Raw genomic sequence first — 22,176 nt, forward strand, 5'->3', positions numbered from 1 at the left:
GAGCTAGTTAAACGTACTGCAGCATAATATAAGATCATAAAATCAAGTTATTCATGCCCAGTTACAAATAAATACCAAAGAGACAAAGAGGAGTTGAAAAGGGTGCAGAGAGAGCTGAGGGGACTGATAAGGAATGGGAAGGAGAGCTACAGGCAGAAGATGGAGAACCAGCTTCAACAAAACAACGTTGGTGAAGTCTGGAGAGGCCTCAGAACCATCTCGGGCCACAAACAGCAGAACTCTCTGCCTGGGAGGGATGTGAGATGGGCAAATGAACTGAATCATTTCTTCAACAGATTTGACTCAGCCATGAGACAGTCTGCAACATCGGCTGCAGACTCACCCACCCCCACTGCTGCTGTTCCACCTCAGACACTTCACGCCTCCTCTATTCACCCTGCTCACTCCCCCCCACCCCCAACAACAGCATCCAATACACACTCAACACAAGGCTCCAGCCTGTCTCTCTCAACCACCCAGGTTAGGAGGGAACTGAGGAGGATTAATGGCAAGAAGGCAGCGGGTCCAGATGGCATCAGCTCGAGGGTCGTCAGGTCCTGCGCGGACCAACTGTGTGGGGTGATGGAGCACCTCTTCAACCTGAGCCTGAGGTTGGGAAGAGTCCCACAGCTCTGGAAAACCTCCTGTGTTGTACCAGTGCCAAAGACTTCACGCCCCAAGGACCTCAACAGCTACAGGCCGGTGGCTCTGACATCCCACCTGATGAAGACCCTGGAGCGGTTGGTCCTGGCTCAGCTTCGGCGCCTAATAAGCTCATCACTGGACCCACTTCAGTTTGCCTACCAGCCTGGCATTGGAGCGGATGATGCCGTCATTCACCTCCTACATCGTTCCCTCGCTCACCTGGAGACCGCTGGAAGCACTGTGAGAATCATGTTCTTTGATTTCTCCAGTGCCTTCAACACCATTCTTCCCTCGGTTCTAAAGGACAAGCTGGTGAACTCTGGAGTGGACCATCACCTCACTACCTGGATCCTGGACTACCTCACCGACCGACCACAGTATGTGAGGACTCAGGGCTGTGTGTCGGACAGGGTCGTCTGCAGTATGGGGGCCCCACAGGGAACGGTTCTGGCTCCGTTCCTCTTCACCATCTACACTGCAGACTTCTCCCACAATTCCACCCAGTGCTTCCTGCAGAAGTTCTCTGATGACTCTGCAATAGTCGGCCTCATCACTGATGGGGACGACAAGGAGTACAGAGGTCTGACCCAAGACTTTGTGGACTGGTGCCAGCTGAACTACCTCCAGATCAACGCCAGTAAAACCAAGGAACTGGTGGTAGACTTCCGCAGGCACAAGCATTCTCCACTGCAACCACTGAACATCCAAGGTATGGACATTGAGGCTGTGGACAGCTACAGGTACCTTGGTGTTCATCGGAACAATAGACTGGACTGGACTCATAACTCAGACGCCCTCTACAGGAAAGGGCAGAGCAGGCTGTACCTGCTGCGGAGACTCAGGTCGTTTGGAGTGGAGGGCCCACTCCTGAAGAAATTCTATGACTCTGTTGTGGCTTCTGCTATCTTTTATGGCGTGGTCTGCTGGGGCGGCAGCATCTCTGCTGGGGACAGGAAGAGACTGAACAGGGTGATCCGAAGGGCCAGCTCTGTTCTAGGATGCCCTCTGGACCCAGTGGAGGTGGTGAGTGACAGGAGAACGGCGGCTAAGCGGTCATCCCTGTTGGACAACGTCTCCCACCCCATGCAGCAGACTGTGACAGCACTGAGCAGCTCCTTCAGTGGGAGACTGCGGCACCCACGGTGTGGGACGGAGAGATTTCGCAGGTCTTTCCTCCCCACTGCTGTCAGACTCCATAATAAAGACTTTAACTGATCAAGCACACACATCCATACATATGCAATAATACTAAGTGCAATAATCCTTTCTGTCATCGTTGTATTTTTACTCAGTTGTATATAGTATTTGTATTCTATTTTTATCTTATTGTATATTTATTTTATTTTATTCTACTGTATATAGTATTTTATTTTATTCTATTCTGTACAGCTGTGTACTGTATTTATTCTTATTGTATTCTAATTTTTGCCTCATAACTTTTGCACTGTCCACTTCCTGCTGTGACAAAACAAATTTCCCAAGTGTGGGACTAATAAAGGTTATCTTATCTTATCAATCATCTACTACCTACTCCTACAAAATGTTTGTGTATTAAAAGTAAATGTGTTATGCCATGTGTTGGCACTCTTTTAGTGCTTTTTGGTGAATTTATTATAGATTCTTCTTTATGTTTTCTGTTCACTCACTGTACTGGTGATGCAAATGATTCCTAGAAGGTTCACTGACACGCGTCACCTGCAGGGTTTAGGACGCTGTCACACTGGAAGCCGGTCAGGCCTTTAAGAACTCGAGTATTCATTTTAGATGTTGAATGAAATGAACGTTGTGCACATTTATGACAGATTCTCTGAGAGTGTATTGCATGTTTGTAACATCTATAAAGTAGAATATAGTATAAATTTCTACTTTTGACAGCTCAACTGAACTCTGAGTGGAATGAATTTTAAGAATGTCACAGTTTTTACATTTACAGCCACTCCCTGTTTAACGTGGTTTCTCTTTTTCTCTAAACCCACTGGCCCGAAGAAGGGCCGACACTGAGAAGTCACAAATTACTGCATCTCTGCAAAGACTATGTGCAAAGTCTTTTAGTTTTACAAATTAAACAACAGTCATCCCAAAGCATTTCATATTCTGAGATAAAGACCCTACCAGTGATTTAAACGTCTTGATGCATTCTCAATCATCCAGGTAAGTAAATCTCCAAAAGTTGATTCTGTTCATCTGGATGTAGCATTTTCCTGCAGCTTTTATAAGACTGGGGAAACCTGCAGTCAGCTGAGACTGAAGAAGTCACTTGGATGACTGACGAAACGTTTCTCCCACGGAAAACGCTACATCCAGATGAACAGAATCAACTTTTGGAGAACCCTACCAGTGTTGTCATCCTGCTAACAAACCCAGCGTTTACTAAGTCCATTAATAATCTCATTACATGTTTTCTGTCACTTTATGCATTTAAGATGCAAGAAAAAGTTGTGCTACTCTGTGAGTTGGTTTGTTTTGTATTAAAATGATGTGACACTTCTTCCCATTTCCAAAAAGATTTTGCTTCAAGTGCTTTGGCAGAAGGAGGATCTTAAAGAGCCCTCTGCACTCTTTCCTGTTATGTCAGATTAACCCATCAGCTTTTCCCACCTGCCTGTCACTCAAGGCAGTACAATGAGGCTGTAGCCAAACTAGGGTCATAAAAAAAACCCATCAACAAAGCAATGGTCCCTCAGGGACTGCCGGGGGGCACCCTAATCTGGACCCCCACACAAACCCTTTGGGTGGTCTCCCTCCCCTCTCCCTCTTTTTACTCTCCACCTCCTTTCTACGAGAAGCCGATTTGGTTGGGTTGGGGGGCAATCACTCATATTCATTCATGCATGCACCCGGACTCCATGACCCATTTTTAATGCACGTGTATTAGCAAGCCACCATGTTGCTATGTGAGGCAGCAAATTCATCACAAAAAGAGAAGTTCAGGCAATGCTGGTAAATCATCAGCAGAAAGTACAGCAGTGCTACTTTCAGTTAGCAACACTGGGGAAAGAAAAAAAAACCCATAAAAGTGAGTGAGGGACTCTTTGACAACTTCATGCAAATGTTCATTTCAGTCATCTTGTCATTCTAGAAGTGCTAAATGAATCACTTTGAAAGTGAGAGAGAACCTCATTCGCTTAAGCAACAGCAGTTCTCTAAAGCCCATCTGTCTACCAGTAACGGTGGCATTAGGTGACTAAATATGTAACTGTTGGTCTGTTGGGCAAAGGGGAAGATCCTCTTAAACACTGTGTGTGTGTTGCATACAGTGTAGATTGCGCGCTTTATTATTAGCAAGAGGAAACAATGAATGGATGAATGGAGATTGTGTATGTGTGCGCGTTTGTTTGTGTGTGTGTTGGGCTGATAGGGGGATTCCAGATGCAGGAACATTCATCTGGAACCGAAGACCCCGTCCTCGCAGCTCCACACCAGCGCGTGCATGTGCTGAGACACACACACACACACCCCATCTCGTTTTGTGGCCCAATCTAACCGAGGAAGGAAATGAGTGCTCGAGTGTGACTGCAAACAGATTAACATGTTATGTGCTGCTCTGTGTGTGTGTGCGCGAGTAGTTTCGGGGACTTCATAACTGCTGCTCATATGTGAAGGTGAATCCCCTAGCAAGTATTCTTTCCTCGACAAAAATGCCCCCGTCTAGTCATAAAAAAAGAAAAGAAACTATCACACCTACTTGAGACAAATCCTCAGTACAACCACATACACACTAAATATTGTGTAACACTATGCAAATTCTATGGTTAATCATGTCTTCATCTACTATGAATAATCATCAGTCAGGATGATAGATAACTGAGGAAATACTTATCTTAATCTAAAAAACGTACCCTGTATGATAATACTGAGAAATTATATGTTTATGGTGTGGCCTACGATCATTACTCAAACTGAATTTCTTTCCTCTTAAAGACTAACCCAGTTAAAAGCAGCTATCAGGTGTAACCTTTGGAACCGTAACTCATCTGTACTTTCCAATAACTGCTGCCTTAATAATGAAAGTGCAAGTTCACATCAGTGTTTCCAAGACAAAGACTTTACCTGCCAATCTGCCCACTTATGTGAATGCCTCCCAGGGTATTTGTTGAGTAATCTTAGCATTTAATTTAATTATTAACTTAAAATTGAACAACAATGCCATCCACAGTGGATCTACCAACAGACACGCCCTCCATTCTTATTTATTAAAGTCGCCACCAACACGTAGCTGACCAGAGCACATTTTATACTCTTCTATTAGGAGCAAGTCCAAGCTCATGTACATGCCTGACATTATTGCCAACAGAGTGTGAAACTGATGACTGAAAATATCACATCTGGACTTTAAGAAGACAACGTACACAAAGGTCACTGGGGCATGCATGCTGGGATGGTCAGCTTACTTGACATTTTTAATGGGTTTGGGGTTTTTCTTGAATCTGGAGATTTGTTTCATTAAACTGCCTTTAAAACCACCAGAAATGGTATTTCTCCATAAAATTGCCTACAGAGCACCAGAAGTTGTTACTGTGCAGTAGATGTAAGCATGTCGGCTTTGGCTGTTACACAGAGAAGAGCACCAATGACAATGCCACAGACGAGCAGAATCAAAGCTTGTCCTCTATCAGCTCAGCTTTCTCGACATTTATGTCACCTGCACCCAGGTGGATTATGGTGAATGCAGAAAAGTACAACACCAGCCTATCCAGGTGCATGCACTTTTTCCTTCTGACATATTTCTGCCAAAAGAAAAAATAAATTAGGTTTTTGCCCCACTCACATGAGCCTTCAACAAGCCTTAACATAAGGTAATGACACTATCCCAATGGACTCAAAAAGTCCAGACACATTAATGATGAAATTTCCTAAAAGGCGGGCAGATCAGAAAAGCTTTGAATAAAAGTTTTTTTTAAAAAGGAAAAAGAAACCCAAAGTACTGAGCTACTGTTGCTGCCTACCTTGATCTTGAAAGTCTCATCTCTCCTCATTTTAAACTCTTCCAAAGACTCTTTTCAGTCCCTCTCTATATATATTATCTGGTCATCAGAGCCCAGAGCTCAGCAGTTAGGCATCAAAGTCCCGACAGCGGGACGGGAGGGGTGTCTGTCTCTCCTTGCCTGTTCCATCCCTGTCTGCGACAGCCACTGAGGGATTCCTGAGGCAGGCCACGGGGCCCCTTGGCTCTCAATTTACACAGAGAAATCCTATCATTTGGCGCTGTTCTGCCGAGCTACCCGTTGATGCCCTGTAAGTGCCCGCTACAACACATTAGACGCTTTTCATCCAACTCTCAGGGGATGGGAGGGAAGTTCAAGGCAGTGTGTCTTGTGTTGGGCTTTGGGGTCAGGAGTGGGATCCACCAAAAAGCCTTGAAGACAACGTCGGCATGAGTTTGAAGTATCCACACACACATTTTATGAAGATCCTACTACAAAGTGCATGTTCGAGGATGGTTGGTACAAATAAATAAAAGACAACACACACACTAAGTGAAACCCTGTAGAAAAGAAAAGAAAAAGGTTTCGAGTCAGTTTTTGAATGTAGTTACAGCTGTAACTGACTTCAGGTCAGCAGGCAGGTTGTTTCCAAACAGCATCACAGTAACTGACAGAACCTCATGAAACTTAGGATCTAATTCTGGAAACAGTTAAAAGACCTGCACCTAATGACCTAAGAGGTCTGACTGGGTTATAGGCACTAAACCAGTCAAAGGATTTTAAAGGTAATTCTCTGTTAAACTGGGAACCAATGAAATGCCTTCAGTACTGGAATAATATGTTCAAGTTTGCATGTACATGTAAGGACTGTAGCTGGTGCAGTGAGCTTAAGTCATTCTACTGATGATTCTAATAGTCAGTATTAAATAAATAAAGACTTACAACAGTCTAACCTGCTAGATATGAATGCATGGATCAATTACTCAAAGTCAGTTTGAGAGAAGGATTTTCAATTTTGTTTTTATCAATTTAGGTGGATGTAAACAGTCCTCGTGACTTTATCAACATGACTGAGATGACTGTCCAAAATAATGCCAATGTTTTAACCTGCTGACTGTGTTTGAGAAAAAGTGGTGATAAATATGAACAGATTTTCTCTCCTATTTTTAGAACAACAAATATTTCCATCTCGTTTCTGTTCAATTCAGAAACGTTTCTGACTTCCAGCAAATAATGTCATCAACGGATCTTATTCATTTGTGATCGCTATAGCAGTATAACAGTTCACCTTTCTGTGTTTCGGCGATTTTTTTTTTTTTTGTGCAATTTTGAATGCTTTGAGTTTTTTTACACTGTCAATCTCGTGCGAAGTCTCCTGTCCAGTACAGAATACGTTCACCTTGTCAAATTTACATAGATCTTCGATCGCTAACAGTGTTACTCAGAAGTGCTGTACTGTAAGTCTTCTCCCCAACAAACACAACACTGTCGACGAAGCATTTTGCACTGTCAAAGGCACCGAAAGGCAGAGGAAGATGCTAACCATCGCACAAAAAGTTGGACTTCTGGACACAATCAGATAACTTTACTCAACTCATTCTTCTTGCTTCCTCTACTTCTGTACCATTGATTCATTAATGTTGGATTCTCTGGCAGCTGCTCTATTCCCATGTTCTGGACCTGAAAACAGGGTTTGATCTTTGGTTTCATTCTATAATATAATTCTATAATATAATACTATTTTCAGAACGTAACTCCCGCGAAAAACGAGGGAACGCTGTACCAAGCAGGAGCATGTGAAGGTTAAAGAGCGATGGACCAAAGAAGGACCCTTGAGGAACTCCCAATGGAATTTTCATTGTGCAGATCTAAAACTGCTAATTGAAACATGAAAACTTGTATCCATTAGGTATGATGGCAACCAGCTGAGAGCCCGACACGTTAAAACCAATTAAATCGCAAAGCTGTTTAATTAAATCATTACAATCAAGAGCCACAAAGTCAACAATGGCATCAAGCACAACAAAGAAACAGTCTGTGGATCAATGTTGATCTTCAGGTCACTGATGACTTTAATAAAGGCAGTTTCTGTGCTTCTATTGGTTCTGAAACCTGATTCAGTTCAGGTGCTTCAGTTGTTTAGTTAAAAAAAAAAAAAAATTTAACTATGAAATATTTTGCTTTGAAAGATAAGATCAGAAGTAGGTCTATAATTATTAATTGCCAATAAATCCAGCTATTTTTCTTCAGTAGTAGTGTGATTGCAACTCAAAAGAAGAAGAAAATAAATTTAAAAAACAAAAATCACCATATTTCATGGTGAGAAGTCTTGACGCGCTCATTCAGTCGGGAACCCGAGTATTTGTTTTGAAGGCCTCCACTGGATGAGACCAACAGCGTTTAAAAATATGACGACCATAACTCACCACTGACGTGAGCGCCATCTGGAAGCTGTAGATGCGAGCTAGACCAAAGTCGGCCAGTTTGATCTGTCCTCCGCTGGTGACCAGGATGTTTTGGGGTTTTAGGTCACGGTGAACCACGCGGTGCGAGTGCAGGAAGTCTAACCCCTGGAGCAGCTGGTACATCATATCCTGTAAAAGAGCCAAAGAGGGAAACAGAGGGGCAGCAAGGACATAAACTTAATATGAAGTTTAAAAATGGATGGTTTAATTATGAGACTAGTACAGCAACGGCACTATTGAACGCATACGGAGCAAAAAGGGCTGAGCGGATGGTCGTGGATGTTGATTACATTTGCAATATGATTACGTCTGACCTGTTGGATCGTCACTTCCGAAACAGTTCGTGCTAACTGTCTACACAAAGTCTAGGCTGCAAAACCTTGCACAGCTACAAAGATTTGAATCCATTTCTCCTTTGCCCTGAGCAACGAAAGGCCAGAGTGACAACAGCCTGCAGTGAAAAGCATTGTGGTACGGAGGGAGTTAACTAGAGGAGGCCTGCGTCTTTTCTCGTCGACTGTGGCAGATGTTTGATAACTGACACACACACACACACACACGATAGAGGCAGAAAGAGGCCCCTGCTTTGTACAAGCACAGATCTGTTACTCAGCAGCTGTCCTGCTAGATTTAATTGGCACTCGCTCGTTTTTTTTCCCCTCTTTTTTTTCTTTCAATGCCCCAAAGCTGACCTCAGAAAATAGCCATAGGCACCGCATCGCCCACGACACAAAGGGGAAGGTAAACTGGCATGAGCAGGAATGAACAAAGCAAGCTAAGACTTGTTCTTTTCAAATAGGAATACTCTCAAACAGGTGCCACACCTGTAAACAAAAAAACAAGTCATTCCAAGGAATTGTGATCAGGTAGTTTTGGCAAAGGCTGTTTAAGTAAATAAAAGTCGAGGGAGTGGTATTTCAGGTTGAATCCTAAGACCAACTTAAAAGTGTGTGTGCGTGTTTCTTTTTTTAGCCTCGCTTACATGTAGCACACAGCAGAAGAGCTTCAGGCACCTTCTCTGCTGAAAATACTTCATTTGGTTTAGGTGAGATGGGGGCAACACCTGAGTAGACCCATTTGTTCTGGACAATTACCTGGTCCGTGCTCAAGCGGGCATTAAGCAGACTTCGTATAAAGGGAGCTGCAAGTTCAAGTCTGTTTAGCGAAAAGACAGAACGATCCCCACGGTTGTGCTCTTGGATCTCCGATCGGGTACCCTCTAGAAATAGCCAAGGTTTGCGATCCATGTTTGAACACCCCTTTCTACAGCACCCATACTCCCTCCTACTCACAAGACACCCCCCCCCAAAAAAAAACAACCCAAAAAGCACTCCGCCAAGACCTCACAAGTGACATGGACCTGAGCCCGCAGCTCTATTCAGTGGCCGACCAGCTGGTGAGTGAGTCAAAGGGGTCTGCACACTGAAGCAGAAAACATTAGCGAGCAGTGTGGGGCTGGCTGCTGTGCGGGCCACAGAGGAGGAGACAGGGCACCCTGCTCACAATACTGTGCAGATGGGGAGTGATGTGAGTGTGTGTGTTTGTATACACAAACTAACAATGTTCCCCCTGGCTTGGTGCAAGTATGAGCGCATCCATTTCCAAATCCCTGTGTATGTGTGTGTGTGTGTGCACCTCGGTCTGTGTGAGGGTGCATCAGTGTGTGGGTGCCCTCTGACCAAGGACAGGCAGGATGTATAAACAGACCTTCCTTTCTACATCTCCATTGAGCCATGACCTCCCGAGGAGGGCAGCAGACAGACAGGACCATAGGACAGAGGCAGGCAGTTGGTTATTTTGTGTCTGTGTGTGTATATACAGGGTGGGGGGGGGGGGGGGGCTGACACAATAGCACGGCCCCCCCACCCATCAGTTCCTCTGTGCTTTAAATAGCCATTTCACCATGCTTCCTTTCAACAGCATTTCCTAGTAAATACTAATTATCTCACAAGTGTGACCTTTGGACAAACACATAAACAGTCTTGGCCTCCGCGGCCTGAGTGTCATCTTCTCTGCACTATCAGGTAGAGTCACAGCTGAGTAATGCAAAATATTTCAGCTACGTTCTACATGGTCAATATAACCACTGACAGCAGGCAAACATTAAGTTTATGCATACAAAAATATCGTTTATAACTTCTTAAAAATATAAAGGCCACTTGTGGCACAAAGCGATCCACCTCCCTCAAAGCTGATTCCAGCTGCAGAGAGATAAAAGTGGCTCACACAACTGTCTTCAGCTGGCAACGCTTCAAACTAAAAAGCTCCACAAACAACTTGGCCAGGAGGAAATAAATAAATAAAAATAAAAATAAATAAATAAATCACACAAAAAAAAGCAACAGATCTGACCCTGAAAAAAAGAAAAAAGAAAAGAAAAAGAGGTCCAGGGAGGGAGGGAAAAAAAGTAGTCAGCCCATGCAAAAAGCAGTCAAAAACATGGCTTTCTGAGTGCGCCTCCTTTTCTAATGCAAATGTAGCAGAGGCAGCCATATTGTTTATTGTAGCCAGGCACAATATGGGACATCTGCCGGTTAGCGTTAGTGTAATTCCCTCCCCATGCTTCATTAACCTCTCTTCTCCCCCTTCTTCGTGGACCCACAGAATAGAGTTGTGGAAGCTTGGATGATGGTGGCGGAGGAGGGTGGGCGAGCCCCAAGCGGTGGCCCGGCTGACGAGCGCTGAGGTTGGGGCAACCTGGCTGCTTGATGTCCTTCCAGCTCATTTGATTCCTGGAGGAGGGCCCCTTGCATCAATGACCATGTGGTGGGTCTCGAGCCTGAGTGGGTGGTGTTGGGCGGAGGGCTGAAGTGGACAGGCTAGGTCAGGGTGGGGTGCTTCGTGCTGCGGTAAGACCGACTTTGAGAAAAACTATGCCTCTCCTTTCGGAGTTTAGGGCCACTGGTTGAAGGTAAATGTTTTTTCACGGTTAAAGGTGGACACGTTCACACTCAAGGGTAACTGCCATTTAATCAGATGGGCACCGGTGACACACGTCTGGACTGGGATTCAAAATCTGGAGTTGTTTTGGGGGGAGGGGATCCCCTTCGAGTTACTGTGGAGTGTCCACTGTCCCAGCAATAACACGGGATGGTGCCTGGCTGCCTCTGTAGCATTGTCGCTGTCCTTTTGTTCCTTGAGGCCTCAGCTGTTAGGAGAAAGCAGAGCCTGGGAGGGGGCTTAAGGGGTGGCCACATTGTTCAGAGCCCCAAAACGCCTCCTCAAACTTTTCCAACGTCAGATATGTCCAAGCATGGATAGCGTAGATGGTTGGACGGGTTGACATCTTATAAAACTGGCAATCCCACAAGTAAGCCTACTTCAAGTATTGTCAGGCCAGGTTTGCAGAGTTAAGAAAGCTGGCCGAAATGTAACTTCTCTGTCTTCTTTCCTTTCCAGTACAAACCACTTCCTCATCTTTTCTTGAATACTGAGCACAACAACACAGGCTTCTTAGTGGAGGTATGTACCAGTGTCCAGATGTTTCAACACGGCTTCAAATGTGAACAGACCGTTGACACATCTTCACACGTGGTCTGAGACTAAAAGAGGGGAGCGCTTGTTCACTACAGTCGTATTCAGTGCAGTAGCCTCTACACTGCCACAGAAAGAATCTGAGTCATTCGGGGTTTATGATCAGTCCTTTCGTTGATTAATTCGTTGAGTCCTATGCGACAAGTGGTCAGAGATCTGCAACCATTGGTTCGGCCATTTAACAAGACAAATAAGCAACAATCTTTTGATAAAACTGCACATTTTTACTCCATCCACTGGCACTACAATTATTAAGGAGTTGTTTTTAAATTAAATTAGCTAAATTCTAACCGAGAAAAGGACCTTTCTTCCCACCCTTTACTTCCATTAAATCCCCTTGGGCTATGTCCTTATTTTCAGTTTATTAAAAAAAATAAAATATAATTAGTTAATACAGCTTCATGGGACTCAAAACAACTGACTAGCTAATAAGGATTAACCTTCTGCTGAAACGGACTCAAAAACTGAAAGTAGCTATACATAATGATTGTGAAAATTTCTGAAGCGTCGAGTTTCCAGAAAAACGCTGCAGTATTATAATATCTGCTGCAGACGTGATCGGCGCACACATCACAGAAACCACAGTCTGTATCAACTTCGGCAAAAGTCATGAGAAAGCCTCAGGTGTGATCTACCCGACTCGTCTACGCTTGCACTGCATCCCACTGACGGCGCGGCTCGACACAAAGCTTTCACAAGCGAACCCAGGCCCGGGGTGATGATCAGCGGTTGCCGTAGCACCCGAACCTCTACGTTTCAAATTTGACACTTCAAACTCTCGAGGCTCCTCTGTCTAAAAAAAAAAAAGAGATATACCTTTCCAATATTATTCATGACACATCAACTGACCTTGGGGTGAAACCCGATAAAGATCTTTTTTTTTTCTTTTTAAATGTTTCCCACACGAACTCCACTTTAAAAAAAAAAAAAAAAAAAAAAAAAGAGGAAAGGAGCTACTTCCGACCTTTTGGCAAAGTGTAACTGGATGCTCAGTGGATTTATTTAACAAATTTCCCTATTCAACAACTTTTAGCACACAACTTAGAGGGCTCTGTTTTCAAAGACACACATGGAAGATTTTTAAAACTGGCTCTGTGTCTGTAATATTGTGTAAAGTCGGAGAGAAGGGTGAAAATAGAGAAGGCAGGGATCCTTTAATTTGGAGCCCATCTGCCACATGTGCTGCCCCTCAGAGTGCCCCAGTAACTCTGATGTTGGAGGGAACTGCTCTGCCTTCTGGGTCTCTGGCCAAGAAAACCCACTCAGAACCATAGAAACATGGCTGTGTTCAACCAATGCTACAGCCGCAGGAGATTAACCAGGCGCTTCCTATATACACTTCAAACAGAAATAATATTTAAAATAAGCCTCCTTGGGGGGTTTTTTATTGGAATATTGTGCAATAGGCAAGCACACACACATTTATAGTGATCATTAAAATGGAAAAAAACAAAACAAACTGCATTTACATTCCACTGTAAACCTAAATTAGAACGACAGCGGTTACCTTGATGGTCTCAGGCGGTACTCCAGGGTCAGGAGCCTTTTCCAGGTAGGTGGTCAGGTCCTGATCTACATGCTCAAAGACCAGAGTGAGTTTGGTTTCTCGGTCAGTCCGAGAGACTGTGCACACATCAAACAACCTAGGATAGGAGAACAGATGGACCAGATCAATACAACTGATTGAACGGGGGTGCACTAGGCTAAGCTCACTGCTGCTACACAAGGTAAGAGTACATCTACACAACATCAAATATTGCCCACAGGCTCTTATTACTATATAGACTATAATTAATCACCTTCTATAACAGACTGTAATTTAAGATTTCAGATTCTTATGCCCCATCAGTGAAGTAGGTAGGGTACTGCATTTGTTTTAGAGTATGAACACAACAATATATTATTAATATTGTAATATAGTATTTTAAATAAGAAGTTTATGATACCAGACAACAGTGTAACTAAAGATATTATCAGCAGTGTTGGGGAGTAACGGAATACATTAACTCCTCTCTCTGTCTCTCGCTAGCAAAGTTGACCCAGACAACAAAGTAAAGCTAGTTTTTGGCTACGAGCCCGACACTGACCCGACGTATTAACTTTACTACGGTTTGGAGCCGCAGACCTGTTTTATATACGCGGGAAACAGTTTTCTATACAAGATGGCTGCAAAAAGTGCAGCTTTACCTAATGTCCACCCTACTGTTAGTCATTTTATATTAAGATTTAAAATCTAGTTGGTATTGGTATGGCAAGTATCCTTCAGTAATGGTAATAAATCACACAGCAATAGTACATTCATGTAGTTGTAAAAAGCATGATAATATATTATGTAATCCAAAGTATTCAGAATACGTTACTCTCATTGAGTAACGTAACGGAATACGTTACAAAATGCTTTCTGGGGCATGTATTCTGTAATCTGTAGTGGAATACATTTTAAAAGTAACCTTCCCAACACCTATTATCAGTAACTGATCAGGGTCATTATGATAGCTAAATGTCAGTGTGTTTCCTGCTATGACAAGTGCTAATGCAAAAGCACAACCAGTTTTCTTAAATAGATAAAAAGATAATAATTAAAATGTATTAACAACCTAGCTTTGAATAAAAATGTTCCTCATATTAAAACCAAGAAATGAATCTGTATCTACCACCATCGCCAAGTTTTAAAGAACGGGACTGCTCATGTTTTCCACTGTGTTTCATGACCTTTTCTTTTAACAACACTCAGTTGTTTTACTTTTGAAATTAAAAGGTTTTTTCCATTCTCGCTCGATGCAGAAATTGGCCTGATCAACACTTCCAGGTGTTCTTTGTCATATTTATTTCACTCAATAATGTGCCAGATGTTTTAAGTGGGTGACAGGTCTGGGCTGCATGGAAGCCAGTTTAGCACCTGGTCTCTTTCACTGAGCCACGCTGTTGTAATATGCGTAGAATGTGGTTTGTCATCATCTTGCTGAAATCAGTAGGGGTGTAACAATACTTCAAAACCACAGGTTGGTTCATACCTTGTCATTTTTGTGCCTTAAGACACAGGATCGTCCTGTTTTTGTCTTTTGAGATGGTTTAAAACACCCCTATGAAAAAAAATCCTCCAATAAAACCATCATAAAAGCTGGGATATGAACTCATAAATCTGGACCCCCGATTTATCCTATGGGACGATAACAACATCTCCAGCTACGGCCACTGCTTTTTTGCAAGCCTTTTAAAACTTTAAGACTATTGAGCCTTAAACACGAGCGCCTTGGTTTCCCAAGGCGACCAACTAAGGCCAAGCATCCAAATTATGTCAGTAGACCTGCCAAGGAAGGCTTTGATGAAAAGCTGGAAAGGAAAAAAAAAAAAATCTATCCAGTGTGTCCTCTTCAAAGAGCACGGGACTACAAGCAGCATTCCTCAACCAGCACTATGACAACTCCTGACACGCTATGGGACGTCTAGTGGAGCCTGCCTGCAAAGGCAGCATCTTTCATCGTGACAACATAGAAGACGAAAAGCGCCTTGATGGATCTCCACCGAGCACATGTTGCATTGTCATTAAGGGGGTTAATATATGCAAGAGAGCAAAAACTAAACCATTATTTTCTTTCTCTTCTTCAGTCTACGATATAGTTTTTTTAGCAAAAAAAAAAGTTTAAATTAACAGGTTAAAGTTACATTTTAAGTGTTGCTCGTTTAAAAGATATTTTGAGTTATCCTAATATTCAGAGTTTATTTTAACTTTGAGTTGTCCTAATGGACAAGTATAAAATTATTACAAGCCCTAATTAAACTCAAAGTTTGGAAGTTTGCATTAGTTATGAAGACGGAAACTAAAAAGTAAACATTTTCCTCAAAAACTAATTTAGTCCTGTGGAGGAAAAAGTTTTGACTTAAGCTGCCAAAAAACTGGAGATAAAAAAATAATGAAATAAGAAAAGCTCACTGGCTTCATTCATGATCGTTGCTGTACTCGTTATATTCATGAGGTACCGTATTAATCCAGTGTGAAAACATCTTACACTTTAATGCAGGCACTCATTTAACTTACCTACAGTTGTAAAAGCACAGAAAAGAAATAACTAAATCTCCCTGGAAACTTGTTTACTCCTCAGAGAGGCATCATTTGTCCTTGCCAACAACCTGGTAATCAATGGGTTTGGTCATGCTGGAGTCAGAGGAGTGAGTGAGAGGCGATTCATTCAAGGTATTAGTACTGTGCATGATGTCAGAGAATAGAAGGCGCCCTCCTTCTGAAGCACTGGGGTTAAACGCCCCTCACAGCTCGATTGTTGGCCTACAATGGAGGCTTTTAGCAGACACTGAACATATGGAATGAATAATGGGCCTCATTACAAACATCCAGGGGTTGCCTGGAGTCACACAGAAGGCCCACAATGCACTTTTCCTGGCCCTGTGCTGCTTGGCTATGCTAGTTGGCTAAACTCAAGGGTAGAGGAGTTTCTCCGATGCTTTAAAGAGCTGCTGGTTTACGTGCTTTAACAAACAAATGTTGCTGCATAATATGGAAAGCGTCTAGTGAAGCAAAGTGTATCCATCCATAAATATAACTGACCAAAGATCGTTTTAATACTTGCTTACATGTCCGTCTTCCAGTAAGGACAAACCCCCACTGTGGACCCATTAAGCGAAAGCCACAACCATTATCCTCCATTATTCATTGATACGTTGGGGAATTATTGTTAGAGTCACAAGGGCACAAGCCATGCCTCTAAAACATCCATTTAGAGCTTCCCCTTCAATCCCAAAGCACTCGATATTCAGACTAAAACAAGCACAAGGTCAGACCTTGGCTTGTGCCAGCATGTGACGCAGTATCAGAGTCCTGCTCTCTCAGTGAAAAGTCATTACAAAAACCAAAAGAAAATGGCATCTGTGTGCAAAACAGTCAGAAGGAAAACTAGAAAAATATAGCTTCTTTTGTTTTTAAATATGCAGTATTGCCAACTGGCATTGATCGTGCCAAGTGTCATACTGGAGGCCATTTGGATAGGATAGAACAGTACTGATGGGCACATGAGTTTAACTACAGAGACAGTTATGGAAACGCCAGCACATGATCTCACTAAATCAACATGGGAACAGCTTTAATGTGCGTTCACATTGATCCTACAAGTCTTAGAAACTGTACTGGGGGGATGGACACCATTCTTCTGAAAGACCTGGTGTTGTGATGATGATTATGAAGACCAGGCAAAAATCTCCAAAAGGTGTTTAGTTGGGCAAAAAGCCCAAACCCTTGGTGATCCCTGGAACCCTGCAGACAAGGGTCATCCTGGAAGGGATCACTGCCATGCTACAGAAATCACACCGAGAGAAAGTTGGTCTTTAAGGTTGATTTGTGGTCAAATTTCACTCCAAGAAGCCATGTCTCACTTATCAAATACAAACCAGTGGCTGTGGATATATCGATTTAACGAAGGATTTATACTCTGCTGTTTAAGTAATCAGTAATAGACCGTTTGTGCTTAGTCACCTAAGGAAGAGTGGCTCATCGTTTTTTCCTGGCATATCACATTGCATGCATAATTCATTAAATGTGCAATGTAGACCACAATTTCCAACCATATTAACTACTGTTCATCTAGATTTAAATGCAGGCTTGCCAACTGAGGAGTCTTTCTGATGTATTTGCAATCAGTAGCCCTACAATGAAATTGTTCAAAGTCGCTTAGATCTTTTTATCTTCTTGATGCAGAATCATAATCAGCATTACCACGCATGCCAGAACATGGCGGGATGTTTATTTGATTGTTAACTGTAAAATTCAAAACATTTGCTCTTAAACTTTTTATTTATTTCATGCTTTTATTTTGTTTGTCACATTTCTGTAGGCTCTCTAGATCAAATGTATCTCGCTGGTTGGAAAATCATGTATACCCATTTAAAAAAAACAAAAACTGAGTACATTCACTCCTTTTTCAGGCAAGTTTTGTTTTTTGTTTTGTGTATTTTATGTTCAATATAGGTATTTGTTGTGCCTGAAAATGAATAAATAAATGAATGAAATGAATGAATGAATACATACCACATAGCACAGACCATTTTAAAGACTTCGTCCAATGAAAATCGTTACATGCACACGTGTTAACATGTGATTATGGTGTTGTTGACTACTCCCCTTTCGTCATGAGTGCATAAGCAGTCAACGGCATGGCTGCGCAGGCTTGCCAGTTTCAAACACGTGGATTCAGATTGCCAGGGTTTCACATACCTAACAGAGTCATCTTAAATAGGAAAATTAAGCGTTTCTGTTTAGCTTCTGTTGTAACAGTTAAAGAAAAAAAAAAGGTAACTGCTGGTTAAGCAAAACAATTGACTGAGAAATGTTACAACAATCCTCACCTAGTAGGCAACGTAATGTCACGTGGAAACTTAAAGGTTTCACTGAATGCAATGTCTTGTATCAAGTAATCCTGGGATGAGAAATATTTTGAGTGTTCTTAAGAGTATGGATTTCTAAGCAGGTAATTTCAGTTTTGTTTTGTCTTTTTGAAGATATCAGTATTTTTATAAATATTCCAAAATGTGAAAGGAGGTCCGAATGTTGAACGGCTACATTGTATGTCCGATGGAACCTCACATGTCTTCACCATTCCTAATATCAAAGGGATCTTGACCAAGCACCCCTAAACACATAAGCATGCAGGTCTCGCTTCATTCTGCAAGTCAGCGATAATAGAGGCTAGGGTAGTGGAAAACCACCGCTTCCGAAGGATGCTGCTGCATCTTATCTATAGATGAAGATTTGCACACATGAAATATGCATGAGGTGACAAATGTGACTGGTGCCAACCAATCAAGATAAACCGGGGCGGGCTTTTGAACTAAACAGGAAGTTGAGAATGCACAGGTGTGCGCCTAAAACCTGCTGATAGTGACAGCCTCCAGTGTGTTGTTGTGGAGCTTGTGTTGCCTGCAGGAAACTAAAAGGGCCACCAGCTTCAGACAAGTCTGCAAGCAGGCTTTGCCACCAAAGGTCATATGAGCCATCACAGTTGCCACAAGAGACCATCAAAAAGGAAGTAATGTATACTTAGTCTCATATGCATATTTCTTTCACCTCCACCACCACGATCCCTCCACCCCTCCCCTCCATCCTGTCTCTTAAACATAAAGCAGGTTGGTTCCCCACCTCCGCTCACCCCTCACTTACCTGACAACATTGGGGTGCTCAAAGGCTTCAAGCTGCCTCAGCACCGCCACCTCGCGGATGGTGGAGAGCGGCATGCCTTCTTCCTCCGTCTGGACACGAACTCTTTTTAGGGCAACAAAGCGTCCCCCGTTCTTCAAATCTCTCGCCTTGTACACTTTCCCGTAGGCGCCTTCTCCAATCTCGGCCACAGGCTCATACTGAGTACCAACACTTTCTTTGTCCATTTTTGCAGAATCCCCCCCCCCCCCTTCTTCTTCTTCTCTTGTTGAAAATATTGCGGGGAATCCCGGGCGAGGATGACGAGCCAGACTCTCTTACAAAGGCATTTTCAGAGAAAAAAGTTGGCACATGCAATGCCTAGATGACAGGGAGACACAGATGGGGGAAGACACCATCTTTGTCAGATTTGGTCAAAGAGTGCTCCAGGTAGGCAATAAAAAGACTGTCATGATGTTTTATTCCGACTATCAAAATGAAAAAAAAAAAAAAGAACCGCTGCGTCCCAAGTTCCACTCCTCCTCCTATTACGCACTGCAGCTCATGTCCTCCTACCTCTAACATAAAACTAATGTGAAAAATAATTAAAATTAATCCCAGTTAACCCCTTTCAAGGCTTGCTTTGCATCCAATAATTTGTCTCGTGCAATCAATAATTCACCCCGCATGCGGTGTTGCTCATGTAATCTTCGCACGAGCTGTCTCGGGTTTTTTTTTTTTTTAATTATTTGTTATCACAACATGCAAAAATGACCATATATTTCACCCGCTTCTTCGTTTTACGCCAGCAACAAGATCAAACTAGCAGCCCTCCCTGTGCTGGTTTGTCAAAGTTTCTCTTTGAGGACACCCAAACTTGCGAGCACGTGGCTGCATTGTCTAAACTTCCTACAGCAACAATCCATTTAAAACCCCTTAAATGTCGCTTTCCGAGCCCGAAACGGTTCGAAATGTGTGAAACGACACCGCATCCGAGTTTCAAGTGTGTTTTCATTAGCCTGGGTGGCTTTCCCGAATTTTTTTCCAATTTATTTTGTGCGTGGACGCAAAGTGTGCCAAATAATGGCTTACATTCTAATAAATCGGGGAATTGATCATGTCACCGTTTAAAACCTCATTGGGTTGCAAAGCAAGCATTGTCAGGCTCATAAAGACACTTTGTTTTGCACAAATATCTGCATAAATATGCCCACTTTCAGCGTTTACCTTGTTTTATGTTGTCAATACAACGTCGCAACGTCGGCATGCCCGGTATAACGCTGAGGACGCTTTCGTGTGTCGGATAAAAACTGCTCCGTCAAATGCATCCCTGTCCACTTTCCTCCATGCCGGGGCCACACAGGTAGTTGACGGTGCAGGCTCTAACCCCCCATCCCCTCAGACTACACCAGCCCAGGCAGACACCAAAATCGAGCGGAGGAGGTGGCGGCGGTGGTGGTGGGCCGTACGCAAACTTGCGCGCACACACTCTCACTTCAAGTTTGTGTGTGGAGGGGAGGGGGTGTATGATTGGGAAGGGGGGGGGTCATAGGACAAAGGCAAACGCGTGATATAGCCCTCCAGAACCACGCTCTTCTTTGGATTTTCTCCTTTCTTTCTTTCTTCGTTTTTTTTCTTCTTCCATATATCCGCGGATAGGCCTATGCAACTGCAGCCTCGCTCGCCTTGTGTGAGCTCCGTCTCTGCCTGGCTTTCCCACGCCGGCTGAATGTGGCCTGACCCCCTTCAGAGAGGTTTGACACGGAGCGGGGACATTTCCGCATTCCTCCCCGACTACAAAGGCACACCGCCTCCTTTTGCTCTCCCTCGGCCTCCTCGGTGCTTTACCATTCATAGTCCTCTCCGCGGGTTTTGTCTCCTGTGTCAAAACCGGGAGCACGCAGAGATCGGGGAGGGGAGAGAGGAGGTTTGTTAGATGGACGGCCACACTATCTCCCTCAAAACTATTGAGGAGCTCCTGCGGCAACAATGCACCAGCAAGAATGCAATGTGACAAGCTCGCCCTAGATGAGCCGGAGGGGTCAGGTTCAAGGCCCGGTGGCTTGATCTGTGGCAGGGGGAACCCCCCTCTGCTCCGGTGGTCGTTTGCAAGGCATAACTAATGAACCTGTTTGTTTATTTATTTTAGAAGTTGGACATTTCTACAGAGTATCAGCTTCATCTTCACATCAGGATGAACCTCTGATTTATTTCACCTAAAAGGAGACGTTAAGAAAAATCTACAAATCCGTTTTTATGCATTAAAAGAATTATTATTAAGTTTTTTCTGATCTTAAAATTGTACCAGCATCTTCAGAAAGATTTGTAAGTCAATCAGCAAATTGTAGAATTTATCATTAGTTACTGCTTTATTTGAGATTCATGTTAGTCCCCGTTTTTTCTGACATCTGAATATTTTCTTAAAAAAATAAATAAAAATACATTTGTACAGATAAATGTATATATTTATCTTTTATAATTAAATATTAGTAGAGCTAAGTTTATTTTCATCTTCAAAACTTATTTATAGTGAATACATATAAATCAATAATATTAAGAACATTTAAAGAAACCACTAAAAACAAATTTTAAAAACAAGAAGTAGTTTCAAACTTTAAAAGCTATAAATTTGACAATTATTATGGTAAATTTCCTCTTTTTTAACTCTCGTGCTTAAATATTTAAATTAGTTTCAAATTCCAACAATTTCATGTAAATGATCAAATTTTTACTTTTTTGTATGAAAGAGTCAAAAATGTATTGTTTTGCTTTTTTCCTTCTACTTCTGGACAAAGTTTAGATGTGACAGCACTTGATGTCAGATTGTCCCAATGAATAGCCAATTACAGGCTTGTAAGTAAGCCCCCCCATGATCATGCTTTCATTGGAACCCATGTTTTCAGAGAGTCATAGATGATCACAAGAAGGTCATTATCCCGGTGCTATGATTTTCATGCAAACTTGTCTTCCATGCTGTTTGCAGAGTTCCCCGATTCCCTGTGAAAAGGTAAAACTTTGGGGGGGATAATGACATGGAAGTATTTATGTCAATCTCCCTCCGCCCAGCCTTGTACGCAACCCCACATTTAAATAATTTGCATCACAAAAAACGCACAGTGCCGACAGAGTGTCCCAGACCAATTACTGTAAATGGGGACGTTTACATTTTTTCATCATCATTGTTCGTGTGAAATCAGCTCTGAGAGCCATCGCCCAGATTGAATACATTAGCAAACATACTTCTGATCTGGCTGGAAACCAAACCAACTAGATATGTTGAGTGCAGTATAGAGATGAGAGAGTGACACAAACCTCAAATGTTCACACACACAAACACACTTTCTGAAACTGTAACCGTGTAACTCCACGACTTCTACAAATTACTCAATAGCTAATTCATAAAGTTCCCAAGCTTGTTTTGTTTTTGTTTTTTTCTCATGCAGGAACTGTCAGTGACAGGATGGTC

General features: G+C 42.7%; 1 protein-coding gene across 1 annotated transcript in view; it reads right to left on the minus strand.

Moving 5' to 3' along the window:
• Positions 1-19,013, minus strand: part of cdk6 (cyclin dependent kinase 6) — a 36,504-nt gene extending 17,491 nt beyond the window's left edge. Inside the window, exons 1-3 of the mRNA XM_085346977.1 lie at positions 18,735-19,013; positions 13,077-13,212; positions 7,997-8,164 (exon numbers count right to left, since the gene is read on the minus strand). Of these exons, the coding sequence (XP_085203103.1) occupies positions 7,997-8,164; positions 13,077-13,212; positions 18,735-18,958 (528 nt within the window). The 5' untranslated portion in view covers positions 18,959-19,013. The remainder of the gene's footprint in view (positions 1-7,996; positions 8,165-13,076; positions 13,213-18,734) is intronic.
• Positions 19,014-22,176: the final 3,163 nt, after the last annotated feature.

Source organism: Diplotaxodon limnothrissa, linkage group LG22, assembly GCF_057381915.1.
Source record: "Diplotaxodon limnothrissa isolate DT_005_m linkage group LG22, D_limnothrissa_male_GT1.1, whole genome shotgun sequence".
Taxonomy (NCBI): Eukaryota; Metazoa; Chordata; class Actinopteri; order Cichliformes; family Cichlidae; genus Diplotaxodon; species Diplotaxodon limnothrissa.